Genomic DNA, 15,961 nt, shown 5'->3' on the forward strand with positions numbered 1-15,961 from the left:
GAATCTCCAAGGAAGTTACACCGTACGTTCTGGGAAACGACACGGTATGTGGTGGGAAGTGTAACCAAAAACACACCACTGACAGACTGGTGCAGAAGTCCTCAAAATAATAAAACACAGCACTCCCAAAGAAATAAGATGGCACCGTGCAAGTGGCAGCCAATTACTGCAGCTCTGTAGCCTGGGAACCAGACAAATCTGCAGCTCATGTTTCATTTGCTCTGCAGAATACGTCTGGCACCCCCCTTCCATTCAAACCGATTTCCACCGAAATTGAAAATTAACTGAGAGATTCCAGACTAATATACATTTTTGAATTGGTCTGGCGATGCCAAGCTACTAGCTCTGATCACAATGTTTGTGAATGATAGATAGTGCAATCCTGGGCACATCAGTGTTAAAGAGCAACGCTGCACAAGGGACATTGAGCTTCTGGCCATGAGCATTTGGTCGGAGAACACTGTGCCGACCACAAAGGTACAGTGTTTCTCCAATTACAAACCCGGAGTCACCCCTGAGGTAAAGGCCATGCTGAATGAAAAGCACAGAGTTTTTAGATCTGGTAACAAACAGGAGTTAAGGAGAAGTGCTACAAAAGGGAACTTAAAAAGAAAATAAGGAAAGACAAGGACAGCTACAGGAGGAAGACGAGAGAGCATCTACAATGATAAAATGCAAGAGAGGTCTGGAGAGGTCTGAAAACTTGAGTCATAGCAAAGGCCGTGGCAGGGGCCCAGAATCTGGACTGGGCAAATAAACTGAATTTGTTTTTCATCAGATTTGATTCTGGCCACACTCCCACCCCCAGTCAGCTGCAACCACGTCAGACCGGAAGCCTTAACTTGTCACCTGATGAAGACCATGGAGAGAATCACACTCAACCACCTCTGTCCCCTGGTGAGCTCAAAGCTGGTCCCCCTGCAAATAGCTTAACAGCCAGGCATTGTGGTGGATGACGCAGTTATCTATCTACTGTACAGATTCCTCTCACACCTTAAGAACATTGAGAGCAATGTGAGAGTCATGTTTTTGACATTTCTAGTGCCTTCAATACAATACAGCCATCGCTGCTCAGTAGACTAACACCTTGCTGCATGGACCACCATCAAATACCTCACCAACAGACCACAGAATGTGAAGCTTTATGACTGTGTGTCTGATGTGGTGGTTTTCAGCACTGGGGCCCCACTAGGGCCCCACAGGGTATTGTGCTCTCTCTCCTTTTCTGTTCACCCTGTTCACATCGGACTTCAGACATAACACAGTCAACTGTCAACTACAGAAGTTCTCTGATGATGCAGCCATCGTTGGATGTGTATGAGAAGGGAACAAACAGGAATACAGGGAGGTCATCAAGGACTTTGCCAACTGGTGTGAGATAACCACCTTCACATAAACGCAAGCAAGACAAAGGAGATAGTGATAGACTTCCAGAGGAAGATGCCCGTAACTACACCGGTGAACATCCAGGGATTGGCTATAGAGATGGTGAGATGGAATACTGATAATGTATAGAATACTGATAATGTGGTGATAATGTGGTCAACACCCAGGTACAAATACCTGGGTGTTCACCGCAACAATAAACTGGACTCGTCGGACAACACGAATATCCTGTACAAAAAGGGCCAAAATCGTCTTCGTTTGTTGAGGATATTGAGGTCCTTTGAAGTGTGCAGGAAACTACTAAGAACATTTTATGAAACTGCTGTGGCATCGGCAATCTTCTATGCGGTGGTATGCTGGGGAAGTGGAAGCACTGAGAGGGACAGAAAAACACTCAATAAAACTGGTTAAGAGAGAGAGCTCTGTCCTGGACTGCCCTATGGATTCCATAGGGGAGGTGGGTGAGAGGAGGATGTTAGCCAAACTGACGTCAATCATAGACAACCATTCTCACTCCCTGCGTGAGATTGTGGAGGCTTAAGCCTGGTTCATAGCTACCGTAGTGTTGTTTAGTGCGCGCACCATAAACGACGCCATTGCAGCGCTCGCGACAGCGTCCCCCCGCGTTTTTCAAGGGGGCGCACACCTCCCAATTTTTGGGACTCCGCACCTTGCACTTCAGGTAATTCAAGATGGACGCATCTGAAGGAAGGTGCGCAAAGAGGTCCGCGGGTACAATCTGTACGATCCATCCATGCACAACCAAGAAGATAGTGCCGTCGCTGATTTGGACTATTTTAATACCTCAGGAATTCTTCGTAATGTTTACACCGACAATTTGCAGAAACTCACGACTATATATATATCTTCTTTTTTTTCCTCTCTTGTTGTCTGCTCCCGCTAGGGGTCGCCACAGCAGACCATCTGCTTCCAATACCTGCTGTTCTGCGCATCTTCCTCCTTTACACCAACCGCTTGCATGCCCTCCGTCACCACATTCATAAACCTTCTCTGTGGCCTCCCTCTTTTCATCTTCCTCCCTTACACCAACCGCCTGCAGGTCATCCCTCCCCACATCCATCAACCGTCTCTTTGGCCTTCCTCTTATATATACTGTATATTTTAAAAAACTGCAATGACTACAATAAATAAACATACATTTAACACTTTCTATTTTAATTTTACTGCTCTTTTCTAGTTGTTCAGATCCTTCCGTCTGGACTTCTTTGTAATGTTCACAGTTCTTTCAGTTTCCCCTGGTGGTTTGTGTACTGCGCCCCTTGTGTTTCAGGAAAATGTCACAGCATCTACATGGCAATGCGCAACTATAAGGCAAGGCAAGGCAAGTTTATTTGTATAGCACATTTCAACGACAATGGAATTCAAAGTGCTTTACATAAAACATAAAAAGCATTAAGACAAAGTGCCAAGAAACCCATCATGAAAGGACATAGAATAAGATAAAAAACAGAATACATAGAATGCGTAACACATTATGAAGTTAAGAAATAGAATGCATAAATCAAGTAAAAGTGACAGTGCAGTGCAAGAAAAGAATATTTGGTCTAGTAAAAGGCAGCGGCAAACATAAAAGTCTTCAGCCTTGGTTGAAGAGGTGACAATTTTGGCAGACCCCAGATAAACTGAGATGTCTGGATGGTTCCTAACGTAGCAGAAGATCAGAAAAATGTTTTTTGGCCGTAAACAGTTCTGTGATTTATAAACCAACAGTAGTACTTTGAAATCAATTCTATGACAGACAGGAAGCCAGTGCAAAGATCTGAGAACTGGAGTGATATGATCTACTTTCTTGGTCTTAGTGAGGATTCGAGCAGCAGGGTTCTGAATCAGCTGCAGCTGTCTGATCGATCTTTTAGGGAGACCTGTAAAGACATCGTTACAGCAGTCAAGTCTACTAGAAGATGAATGCATGGACAAGTTTTTTTCAAATTCTGCTGAGACATAAGTCCTTTTATACTTGATATGTTCTTAAGGTGATAGTAGGTGGACTTTGTAATAGTTTTAATGTGGCTGTTGAAATTCAGGTCGGAGTCCATGACTACACCAGGATTTCTGGTTTGGTTTGTGCTTTTTAACATTATCAATTGAAGCTGAGCGCTGACATTTAGCCGTTCTTCCTAGGCTCCAAAAGCAATTACTTCAGTTTTGTTTTTGTTTAATTGGAAAAAGATTCTGGCACATCCAATCGTTGATTTTTTCAATGCACTAGCTCAGTGATTGTATTGGACCATAGTCCCCTGGTGATATGGTTATGTCAATGTGTGTGTTGTCTACGTAATTATGATAGCATATTTTTGTTGTTTTCTCATAATCTGAGCCAGTGGGAGCATGTAGATGTTAAACAGAAGAAGCCCCAGAATGGAGCCTTGGGGAACTCCGCATGTCATTTTTGTCTGCTCAGATGTGTAATTAACTATAGACACAAAATAGTCCCTGTCCTTTAAGTAGGATTTGAACCAGGTTAGTACTGTGCCAGAAAGTCCAACCCAGTTTTCCAGTCAGTCTAGAAATATGTTGTGGTCAATCGTGTCAAAAGCAGCACTGAGATCCAGTAGTACTAAGACTGAAATTCTGCCAACTTTCAATGCTCGATCTCTCTGGTTGCAGTTATAACAGAGCCTTTCAGCAGCTCCTTCAGCAACAGACTGCTACACCCTTATCCTTAGTTTAGACGGCAGTTCGATTTTTCAACACCAGCATAAGATAATGTAACACTGTTGTCTCTGTCACCATCACCCACCACTTACAACATCACAGCTACTTTGCACTATTTATCTCAGGTAATTGCAATTACCCTTTGCAATTATCCATCACGGTCATTTCTGTATATGTGAAAGATGTATATAGTGTATATAGTTTTTATTTTTATTTTATTTTCATTGTATTCATTATTTTACTTTTTATTTTTATGTATCACTGAATCACTCTTTTCCTCTACATTTGACCCTTGAGCGGCTGTAACAATCTTTATCTTATCTTGATGAAACTTTGCTTTATTCAATACATTTATTTTACTTGCAAGTTCAAACAGTGTGAAATCAAGTAATCTCAAAAGAGCTTCTATGATGGCAGAAGCATGTATGTGTATGTGCCTATGTTTGTTTGTTTAGTAATTGTGAAATAATTTGCCAAACACACCAAGTCCAATATGTGAGATGAGTCAGTCAACAAATAATGAACCGGGTGTCCTCTCCGACCTGGAGCGATAGTGTTTTCTTAAATTATCTCAGCCTGGCTACATCAAAGCAGCCATGAAGTTACACAGCTCTGCGCTCATTGTGCTTATTGCACTTTTTGCGTCACTTTGCAACTGCGGTAAGTGAAACGTCTATAGGAATATTCCTTCAATGTTTTCCTTTATTCAGTATCTGACTTAATTTTTGAGGTCACAGCTGACCCTCGAGCGTAGCGTATTAACAGCAGCTTCCTATCAATTATTTGCTGAGCTCTCATCATCTATTATCCAGAATTATTATCGTGGGTAAGTTAAACATGCATATGGATTAAGAATTCAAACCATTTTTGCTTGCGATTTTTCTTGCCGCGGTGTATTTTTTTTTAGCTTCCCCACATAATCAGGGTCACATCTTACAGCAGAGACAGTATTTACCTTGGCTTTATCCATTAACTCTCTCTCTGTAGACAGATTTTTCTCACATCCTTTTTAAATCTGTATACTAAGCAATCATCTGGGAACTCAAACTGCAAAACGTACTTGGCTTTTTTTTCCCCCTCACTTTGATATTAACTTGTCATTTTAATTGGTGGTTTGATTGGTCAATTACTTTAACGGCACTTGCTCATCATCAGCATCAGTCGATGCTTTTAAACAGTGACAGTGTCCTCAATTGATAAATTCCTTTTGGAAATCCGGGGGGTTTTCGAGGGGTTGTTTAAAAAAAAAGTGTTTATGAGTGTTTTTGGGAGGTAATGGTGCAGTGAGGATAAGGGATATAAACTAATGATGCAAGGAGAATGTTTGGGAATCATTATTTATGTGTTCTGTGTTATTAATGAATTACTCCCACTGTGTAGACTGTTCAAGTGACAAAATTCTGGTGCCACCAGGTGTTTTTTCATACTCCAAAGGGTTATTATCAACCCCCGCGGAGGGTAAAATGCACAACCCGGTATGACGCTTTTTCATGCTCATAGTCACGAAAATGTATCTATTGAATCCTGTCCCGGAGCACGATTGTCTGACTTTTTTTGTGCTATGCAGAACAAAAATTTTAACTTTCACATTGGGAGATTTTATTCAACTTTAGCGATGGAGGGGGGGGGCGCAGATACGTACAGTGCACCCTGTAGTTACTTGCAAAAAAGTGTAAATGTGGTGTATTATGGATACTCCTCAAAAACTAAAACTAACCACGTCTTGTATAAAACGTACTCCACCCTGGGTAGGTGGCCTCTGGACATTTAAAGATGTCCTTAATTATATACCTTAAAAGCATGTATTTAGCAGAATTGTATTGCTTTTTATAAGTACATATTATTTGTTTTTTAGTGGTCCTCGAGGATGGTTTGATACGGCATTGATTTTGTTTGTAGATGACGACCTGCGGTTCGCCTCTTATTACGGGGACCATATGGTGCTGCAGAGGTCCCCGGAGCGAGCCGTGCTGTGGGGCTACGGCCCCGACGGAGCCCGGGTCACCGTCTCTGTGACGGGGCCCACAACGCAGACCGCCCAGCCGGTCAGTGTCACACAAGGTGAGGACTGAGCTCTACATGAACCCTGGGCAACCAAATTTGGGCCATTGTCAACCATCCTGGCACAGTCCTGTTGCCCCGTTGTGGGCAATGATAAGCGTGGGAGACCAAACCTAACTCTAACCCAAAGCATAGCTCCTGAACCAAAAAAATGCCCAATAAAACCCCAAAACAAACAAACTAGACTTCAGTCATCAGTCCATATCCCCGCCTGTAAACACAATCATCCTCCACAATCATCATAGCTCGGGGTCCCAAATGCCAAGGTGAACCAAATATCACTTTTCAGTTATGGAAATGTATTGAAAATGATTGAAAGTGATTTTCTAACACCTAACAGGCGTCTGGCGAGTTACCCTTGAGCCGGTCAAAGCCGGGGGTCCGTACAATGTGAGCGCTGCCCTGAAGAACCAAAAGGTCCTTCTGACAGACGTGTTGTTTGGAGATATCTGGCTGTGTGGAGGGCAGAGCAACATGGCTTTTACAACGACCCAAGTGAGTGCGATCGACCGCATTGATACACTCGTCTTAACAAGGAGAAATTGACCAAGGATTCTAATACAATAAATTGAGTTGAAAAGACGGAAATTCAATTTGCCCTTTTCCACGGATAGCAGAATATTTTATGGATGGCGAGGGGACTTTGATTAATTAGCTGATTTACTGTTGAAAAAAAATAACAAAAGAAAACTAACCAATTAATCGCACAATGTGATTAATAACGATAAAACGCCTTGAAATTAAAACGAATGTAATGGATTTAAAAAAAATTGAAAACACCTACTATCCCCTGTGGACTTCAGAGCTGCTATTTAGTCTCTTTGTCATAACCAATGGCAGCCAATGTGAAAATAAATAACTAAGACATCAATGAGATGTTGTAATTGTATCTGAATTTATTGTTGTGCATTTACTTTAACAGATGTTCAATGGCTCCAAGGAGCTGGCCCTGGCATCTCAGTACCCCCAGATTCGTATCTTCATGGTCGCCAAGAACCTAAGTGAGACCCCGGTGGATGACCTGGGTCCAGTGGATCTGCCTTGGTCGGTGCCCACAGCAGGTAGGGTGCTTTTCAATGTTTTTAGTTTAACCATCTGGCCCAGTCCATAAGTATACGGATATTTTTGAAAAACATTATTTTCTCTGCATTTTGACCTCCCGTCCACACAAAAACGCAGTTTTAGGTCATTGGAAACTGAGGTTTGTCGAGTCCCCAGGATGCAGATTTTTCGAAACTCTCTTTTCTGTGTACTCCTGTATAAAAAGTAAAACAAGACTTTCTTGAAAACGCTGGCGTCAGGGTCTCAACTCGCAACCTACAAAGCGACGGCCAACGACAATTGTGTTGTTCTCCATGTCTCCATGAAAAGTTGGAAAGTCCTGTGGAATGGCGTCTATGCAGTATGGTGGATGAATATTATGAAGAAGCTCAATATGCATGCTCCAAATGCTCTTCTGTGGTGTTTGACATAGTTTTATGACATATTATCAACCCCTACTGGCCTGGCGTGCTTATGTGAGCGTTGGACAGAGTGTGGACGAAGAGATTTTATTTTAACAGAGGGGGAGAGTTGTTTTTTTGAAGTTAATTATGTATATTGCCTAAGAATGTAGCCTAACAGGTGGACCTTCTTGCAGGGAGTTTGGCACAGTTCTCCGGGATTTGCTGGGTGTTTGGACGCTACATCTATGACAGCGTGAAGGCCCCCGTGGGCCTGGTGAAGTCCTGCTGGGGGGGCACGCCCGTAGAGGCCTGGTCCTCTCTGACGGCGCTGCAGCGGTGTCGCCTAGAGAGGTGTGAGGCTAAGAAGACGCTTATTTCTGATTTTTCTGATTTCATTTTTATTCATATTTACAGTATTGTTTCCCTGACTGTTGCTAAACCCCTTACGTGTTGTCCCAGGTTTGCCCCCTCGCCCTTTTATCCCCAACATAAAAACGCTGTCCTATGGAATGCAATGATCCACCCACTTCTAAAAATGACTCTGACCGGAGCCATCTGGTACCAAGGTAATTGTCGAGTTTTTTACAGACACCCCACCAGTTTGGGTTGTAAACATTAACAGCTCAAAACAAAAACGTGTCTTTATAACCTGAAAGTTACAATTTGTGTTCCACTACCTGCCAATTGTTCAATCCTTCCGACATAAAAACATTGGAAAGACGCATCTACGTAAGAAGGATCTACCTTGGAAATTCACTCATTAACTCGTTTTACTAAAGTTCACCACTTTGAAAAGCTGAATAAATGTGTTTTGCTTGTTTTGGAAATGTCTCCCTTAGGTTCCCCTGACAGTCATGTGCCTCTCTTATCTTTCCCTCCGAAGGCGAGAGCAACGTGGTTTATCACCAGGACCAGTACAGCTGCTCCTTCCCCGCCATGATCGACGACTGGAGGACGGCTTTCCACCAGAGCTCTGGCGGACAGACAGCCTTAGACTTTCCCTTCGGATTTGTCCAGGTACGGAAATACATCATGAAATAAAAGACAATACGTCAATAAAACAATTACGCTCATATGGATGACTCACACCTTTGTGTCAATCAGAAGTTGCCTTACAAGGCAACTTTTGATTGACACAAAGGTGTATTGTATTGATTTTGATTGATTGACACGTATTGACACTAATCGATAGAAATGTTTAGCCAAGTGGCCCTTATAGGCCACCATAGGAGAACGCTTCAATTTTTAATTTAAAGGTGCTACTCTGGCCATGTTAGCCATGTGGGACTCCACCAGCTGATCTATTTTATTGCGTGAGCGATCGATTTATATCTCTCTACATGACACTGTGTGTCCCCTTGACACTAATAAGTAAAAGCACACAGACACATGTCCCTTGGAGAAGGCTTACTTTAGGCTGTAAACATGTGGTGAAGATCAAGGTCATCAAAGTGGAAAAACACAAACAAATGAAAAATACAAACTCACTGTTTCCGCAAGGACAATGCAAAAAGTAAATAAGGAGGATGCAGATTACTTCTAAAGCCTATCAGAATGAGTTTCTTCCACCAAGTACTACATTTTGATATACAACACATTTTTTCATGGTGAGTATTGCTGTTTCTCTACGGACAATTTGCATAAAAAAAGTTAAATACAACTAAAGAAATATGTAAAAACGAAATAAAATACAAATTAAATAAAAACAATAATAATAAATAAAGCTGCGGGCAGCAGTACACGGGGTCCAGTTAAGTTGCGTAAGGTACGTATTAGAGTTTTCCGAGTTTCCAGAAAACACACCAGCATTTTGTATCAACAACAGTTACAAATTTCTGACTTCCCACTACTCCACGATTCTACAATTCCAATACTTCACTAATTTCTGCTTAAAATAAAGACCAATGTCGATTAAATGTGGACCACAGCACGCGATGGGCGAAGCGAGACTTGGTTGGGTCGCACTGAGTAATACATTTGTCAATAAATGTATAAATAAATATATATGTCCATAAATGTATAAATAAATATACAGTATACATACATAAATGTGGCAATATATGTATAAAATATGCATTAAATACATGCACATATAAAATAAATACATGTTCCTTGTATTTAATTGTTCATGGTTATTGTTACCAGTAATTAAAATTCTGGAAGTTTGTATACATTGATATCTCTGGAATGTCTATAAATTCCGACAGTGATGTTATTGGGTTTTTATTTTGTAGAACTTACTCTGGTGCGTGTCACTTGTCTTCAGAAGCGTATATATTTATGACGTTAAATATGCTGCGCTTTGTTTAACTCAGTTGTCTTCTGTCACTTTGTAACTTCCTATGGTTAAGACTTGGTATCTTTTTTCCTTTAGTTAAAGTCCCATCACGATTACACATGTGCTTGACAGAATCTTGGTAGGGTTTGGGTCACTGACTCACGTGATCGGTGTACTCTGTACACAAACTCCATCCACAATACTGAACCGCCCATCTGGATGAAACTCTGATGATGCCATGTTGGAACTGCACAGAATACACATCTTATTCAGACTGTCTGTGGGTTCGTCGGATCCATGACGTCCATGAAAGTTGGATGTCAGTCCCATCTACACGTGCCGCCATCTTGTTGGGGGCCCGGTTGTTGAACAACCACGAGACTGAAATGCTATCACGTGACCTGCGCAAGCCTTCATTTGCACATGTCCAAGCGTTTCACTGATGACAAAAATTACAGCTTTTGACTAAATTATTCCACAATAATGGACCGATTGGCATCAAACTTGGACAACGGCATGTTGGGACTGCCTCGAATACACATTTTATTCATCTTGTCTGTGAGTACAGCAGATCCAAGACATCCTTAGACCACTGACATCAGTTTTTCATAAAAAAAAAAACAATAGGGACCCCTAATAATTTTACACATTTCAGGGGAATGGCCCTTTTTACTGGTCTATATTGACAAAAGATGAGGTTTACTCGCCCACGTTCAAATAAATAAATTATTATTATATATTATATAATTATTACTTTCACTCAATTATATTACAAAAATTATAAAAATATAAATGTATCTATTATAAAAATGTCCTACATTTTCAACAATTCGCACTAGATTTTTATATTTATTTATAAATAAAATGTAATTTAACATAATATATTATTATATGCAACATTTCCCCATAAATCAAGTGCCATCCCACTCAAACATAAATTTCGGTGGGAATTTATTTCTCTATAAATTGTGTACCGTTGCTGCGACACTCACACACCCTCACACACCCTCTCCGTGACATCTCCGCGTTCTGATTGGCTGACAATATATTCTAGTAAAGTTACGATCGGCATTAAAAGAAAACGCAAATTGCAAAAATATAAATGACGGCCCACCTTCGCCCCCGAGCCCTACCAAGCCGACCCGGAGCCGTTCGCGGTGCACCACCGGCGGAGGAAACGCGCCCGACGGGGGCCGGCAGAGGCCCGGGCGGAGTTCCCTAACGAGGGGATAGACCGATCAATAGTCAAACTCAACGCGTAAAAGTAAAACTAGGCGTGGGACGGAGGATGAAACAAGAGGACAGAAACAGCCAAGGCGACGGGGACACTAAAAGACATAATGAAACAACTGATTGTGAAAATGGCTCTGCCGGCCTGAGCTGCAGAGGGATTAAACAACCCAGAAAGACGATGGCCTGGCGATTGGCCTGGGCCGTCCAATATAGCGAACCCGCTTGTGATTTCGAGGTTGGAAACGCTCATTTCGATCGATTTTCAATTTCGAATAGGATCCGTAACACCCCGTCCCTACTCAAAGGTCATCAGTAACATCTTTAAAACGTAATAGATAGGACGCGTGAAAAGCACAACGCATTTTTCTTTCAAGTGAGCTTCAGTTGGTTTATAGCCTAATGTGTCCATCATGTCAGTTGAAATATGAAATACCAAATCCAAAATCCAAGCGCTTTGACGTTCAGCGGTACTTAAAAATACTCTGACAAATCCAGCGCGAGAAGACGGGGAGGGAGGGAGGGAGGGCTTATGCCCCCTTCTTCTTTACGCAGATTCAAATAAATCCCCAGAAATAACTCGACAAACAGCCAAATAAGGAGCCCGCGGTATTGTCTCCCGCTTAATTCTCATCACCGTGAATCCCACAAAGGGAGTGTCCTACCTGACTCCAGATTTTTTAGGAGGGAGAATTGAAAGAGGATTTAGGGGCTTGTTGTGAGCCGATACGGGATGAAACAGCTTCCTTTTTTATTTGTATTCGCCTGACGTCGAAAAACAAAAGCACTCGCCCTGACGTGTTGTATTTTCCTTGTAACCGCACTGAGAAAAAATAAAATAAAATAAAGACATCGCACTGGAAACACCGTTTGACTCGAGACTCGGCTCCGCGCAGCTCTCCACCTTTGAAAAGGACTCCAGAAACGAAGGGTTTCCCAACATCCGCTGGCACCAGACGGCCGACGTCGGCTTCGTTCCCAACCAGAGGATGAACAGAACCTTCATGGCGGTGGCCATGGACCTGCCGGACGAGAGCTCGCCCTATGGAACGTAAGGACACTTTGAAGGAATGCGTGAATTCACGGTCCGCCGGCAACGAGCAACGATGCCGTTGCAAACTCCCTTTCAAGTGAGTCCACGATACCTTCGTACTCCCCCCTGTAACGTCAAGATCCGTCTTTTATCCCCAATAGTTTCTATTCTACACCTTCTTTTTGTTTTTGTTTTTGTTTTTAATGCAGCATTTTTTAATTTCATCTTCATCTTGATGTTGATGCCGGCAGATTTTGGTCCATTTTTAGGTCCCCAAAGTTCTCCCGACAGATTGATACGAATAATTAATATTACTTTCTTCATCTACTTCACTATTTACTATTAATGGTCAAAGTTCAGATATTCCAGATTGCACATTAGGGAACTGCTTCATGTGAATTTGATGGAAAGGACTCGGGCTATGTAACTATATGCCAGCGCATGGAGGGAGGATCAAATATAAATTATGTTATATTTGAAACCTATTTACCAATAAGTTTATATATATATATATATATATATATAGAGGAAGTGTAGATCAATCAAATATTAATATGTTTGTTTTTAGAAATGCCCTGCGACTCCCAAGATGGTGAATGTCTCACTTAGGGTGCATTTGGCGTGGCTGTTAACATTTACCATTTCTTCTTCCACTGATGAAAATAAATAAGTACGGACCTTCAAGAACTCATAAAAAAAGTTCCATTCCAGCATCCACCCGCGCTACAAGGAGGAGCTGGGGTACAGGCTGTCGCTGGGAGCCCGGGCGGTGGCTTACGGGGAGAAGGACGTGGCGTTCCTCGGGCCTTTCCCCAAAGAGATTTCGACCGCCCGGTCGTACATCAATGTCAGCTACGACCAAGCGGTCTCGGTTTCCCGGTCAGATGACATATTTGAGGTAAGGGCGAAAGCGGCGTTGTCCATTGTCTATCTCAGCCCATCGAAGGATATAGGAGAAGTTGGTAAAATGTCATTTTGTACGCACGCATCTGATTGACCGCGCTCGTTGTTCTCCGCAGCTCTGTTGCTCGGGAGAGAGGGATCAGTGCGGCACCGATCCCGTCTGGGTTCCCGCTCCCATCTTGAGCTGGGAGCTGACCAGCGTGCAAGTGTCCAACGGCAAGTGTCCGTCTGACAAAATAGCCGCTCTGCGTTACGCGTGGAGGGACTGGCCATGCGATTTCAAAGCCTGTGCAATCTACAGCGCCAGTAGAGTTTTACCTGCTCCCCCTTTCAAAGCCAACCTGTAAATATATGGAACGGCATTTTACTCAATGTTAAATAATTCATTAAATAAAGGAGTACTATGGAGTAAATACAGTATGTCTATGAAATAAATCATTAAATAAATAAACAAGGCAATGCATATTTAAATACATGTAAATATAAATATATAAATGGGTAAATATAGTTTAATAAATATTTTTTTTTATTTGAGAGAGGACATTTTTCCAAAAAATACTTTTATTCATTTCAGGGGACTTGCATTCCATGATTCCACGTTTATTTATTTCAGGGGACTTATTTCCTCATGCCACATTTCAATCTGTCGTATGAAATGAATGGGGTTTGGTTATCTCACAGATTCAGAGCCGGCGGGAATAGAGGGAGCTGGCGCTGCCATTGGTGCTCGCCCACGCAACAGCGGTCGGAGAGGTTGCTCGACGCTGGTCCTCAGCTCCCTGATACCTCCTCGGTTGGAGCCAGGGGCCGGTAGGGATCAAGCCGGTTACAGTGGAGGGCCACCACCGGGTTCCGCTTGACCAACCTGAGCGCTAGGCTTGCTTTTACTCCGCATTCCCGCCGCGCTCTTGCTTGGACACAAACTCCGTAGCCCGGTCGACTTGGTGGCGGGGTCGGAGGCCTGGGCTACCTCCACAACCTCCGTGGGTCTACTGTCCGGAGAGAAAGAAGGGCCTCTCCCACAAGCTGTCGAGGCCCTTGCGCTGTGCTGGACCAGCTGTCGGACGTGGTGTGCGCTGGTCAAGCGGAACCGCGTTGCGGCCCTCCACCGTGACCGGGCCGCTCCAACCGAGGAGGTATCGCGAGCCGAGGAATAGCAGCCATCCGAGCAACCACTGTTGCGTAGGGGAGCGTAGGATATCTCTCTGCCAGCTCTGAATCGGTGAGATAACCACGCCTCATTCATTTGCATATAAGAGATAGAAATGTGGCATGATGAAATAAACAGCTCCCCCGAAATAAATAAAACTGGCATTATGAAATAAAAATTCCCTGCTATTAATAAAAGTAGTCTTTTGAAATACATGCTTTTTAAAATAACCTTTTTTAAAGTGTTCCCACTCGTAAGATCTTAAGAGCTGAGTACCCCCTTTACTGGCATTGGGAGAGGAAAAAAAAAAAGAAAATGAACATAAATGATGAAGTGTATGTCTTTTTTAAACCTTATCTATAACCAATATCTTTAAACACGTTTTTTTTGCAGAACCCCAAAGTAGAGGGAACTCAAATTTGGGGTTCTCAAACGGGGGAAACATTTTGAGAAACAATGCTCGAGACTAAGGGGCGAATTCACGAAAGGATTTCGCTGCTTGTGCAGCCTGTGCAAACCTGTGCAAATACTGCAACAGAAAATGCAAGTGTCTAATTCACAACCTACCCGCAAACGGTGAAATGTACCCCTAACTGTGCTGCCACCCAAATAATGCCTCGGTGCTCCGTTGCTATTTGTACGTATTTAAATTACGTATTATTCATACAGTTGTCGCAATATTCTTTCCCTTTCAATGTAAATGAGCCTCAATGCAAAAAAAAACGTCCAATTCACAAACACCAGCGCCAATAGCGTCGCGCAGTTAGAGTGAAATTATTACTGTCTGCAGAGAGCTTGGGGTAATTGTGCGAGACTAAAAAAATAAAAAATAAAAAAAGGACGCCGTGCAATAGACTTCAGAGAGCTGGTGCAATTTAAGCGCAATTCTAAAGGGTGTCACACCTAGACTTTCCAGTGATCTGTCAATCATATTGACATTATTATTACAATTGTCAAAACACACCCTAAAAGCAACTTGACACTTTGAATGATTTATTGTACAAAAAAGCCATTACAAACGTTGACAAAAACACTCCCATAATTCCTATTAAACTCAGAAGATATCGAAAAAAACAACAAAACGTTATAGGGAATAGCGATCAAGTTGTCCGTCCGGCTATATAGAGTATGAGGGCCACGCAAAAGAAAAAGAAAATACTCCTGTGTTTCCAGAATAAACCTTGAAATTCTTATGCGGGCGTAGGCTCCAGAGCGACCAGAGCAGAAATCCCTGTGCGTGCCGCGTCCACAGAGCCACTGATACACATTTTCTTCTTCTCTCTGCCAACGTCCTGCCTGCGTTCTAGGTGCAAAGCCACCATTTATACTTGGCCACATGGACCATCGCGATCAGACGCAAATGAAGCACAAATTGCACTCCGCAGCAAAACTTTATGGGCGTGTTTGTGCCGGCATATCATTAGCGCACTACCATTTTACCCACGACATATTTATTTCCCTCAATGTCAAAATAGAGGAGGCCTCCTGCCCATTGGTTGCGAGCAGAGTTGAAGCTTTGGTGGTTAGGTTTGGCTGTTTCCACATTGCCAAGCGAGTCCATCGAGGCTTCCCCTACTGCTGGTGTCACGTGCCTCTGCAAGGACTACCTGTAGTGGGGTTTGCTCTTGGGATTAGTCGCAGTTTAGTCAGGCTGCTGGATTTCTTTGTTCAACCAATGCCCCATTCAAGCATTTTCTGGCATTAACTACAGCCGCACAAACCCTCATTTCACGGATCAGGACACAAGGGGAGGAAGCTGGAACTACTTGCTGCGCTACCTTTTCAGCGAGCTTCAATGC

At 42.8% G+C, this 15,961-nt stretch overlaps 1 protein-coding gene across 1 annotated transcript; it reads left to right on the plus strand.

Moving 5' to 3' along the window:
- Positions 1-1,440: 1,440 nt before the first annotated feature.
- On the plus strand, positions 1,441-13,359 carry siae (sialic acid acetylesterase; the record flags this gene model as incomplete). Its single annotated transcript, XM_080006590.1, has 12 exons — positions 1,441-1,488; positions 2,291-2,446; positions 4,638-4,722; positions 5,962-6,123; positions 6,464-6,618; positions 7,046-7,184; positions 7,763-7,919; positions 8,028-8,134; positions 8,452-8,585; positions 11,973-12,127; positions 12,821-13,007; positions 13,129-13,359. 12 exons carry the CDS (start codon positions 1,441-1,443, stop codon positions 13,357-13,359), a joined length of 1,716 nt encoding a protein of 571 aa, XP_079862716.1.
- Between the last annotated feature and the right edge of the window lie 2,602 nt (positions 13,360-15,961).

The sequence above is a fragment of the Zeus faber genome, assembly GCF_960531495.2.
Source record: "Zeus faber genome assembly, chromosome: 9".
In the NCBI taxonomy this organism is placed as follows: domain Eukaryota; kingdom Metazoa; phylum Chordata; class Actinopteri; order Zeiformes; family Zeidae; genus Zeus; species Zeus faber.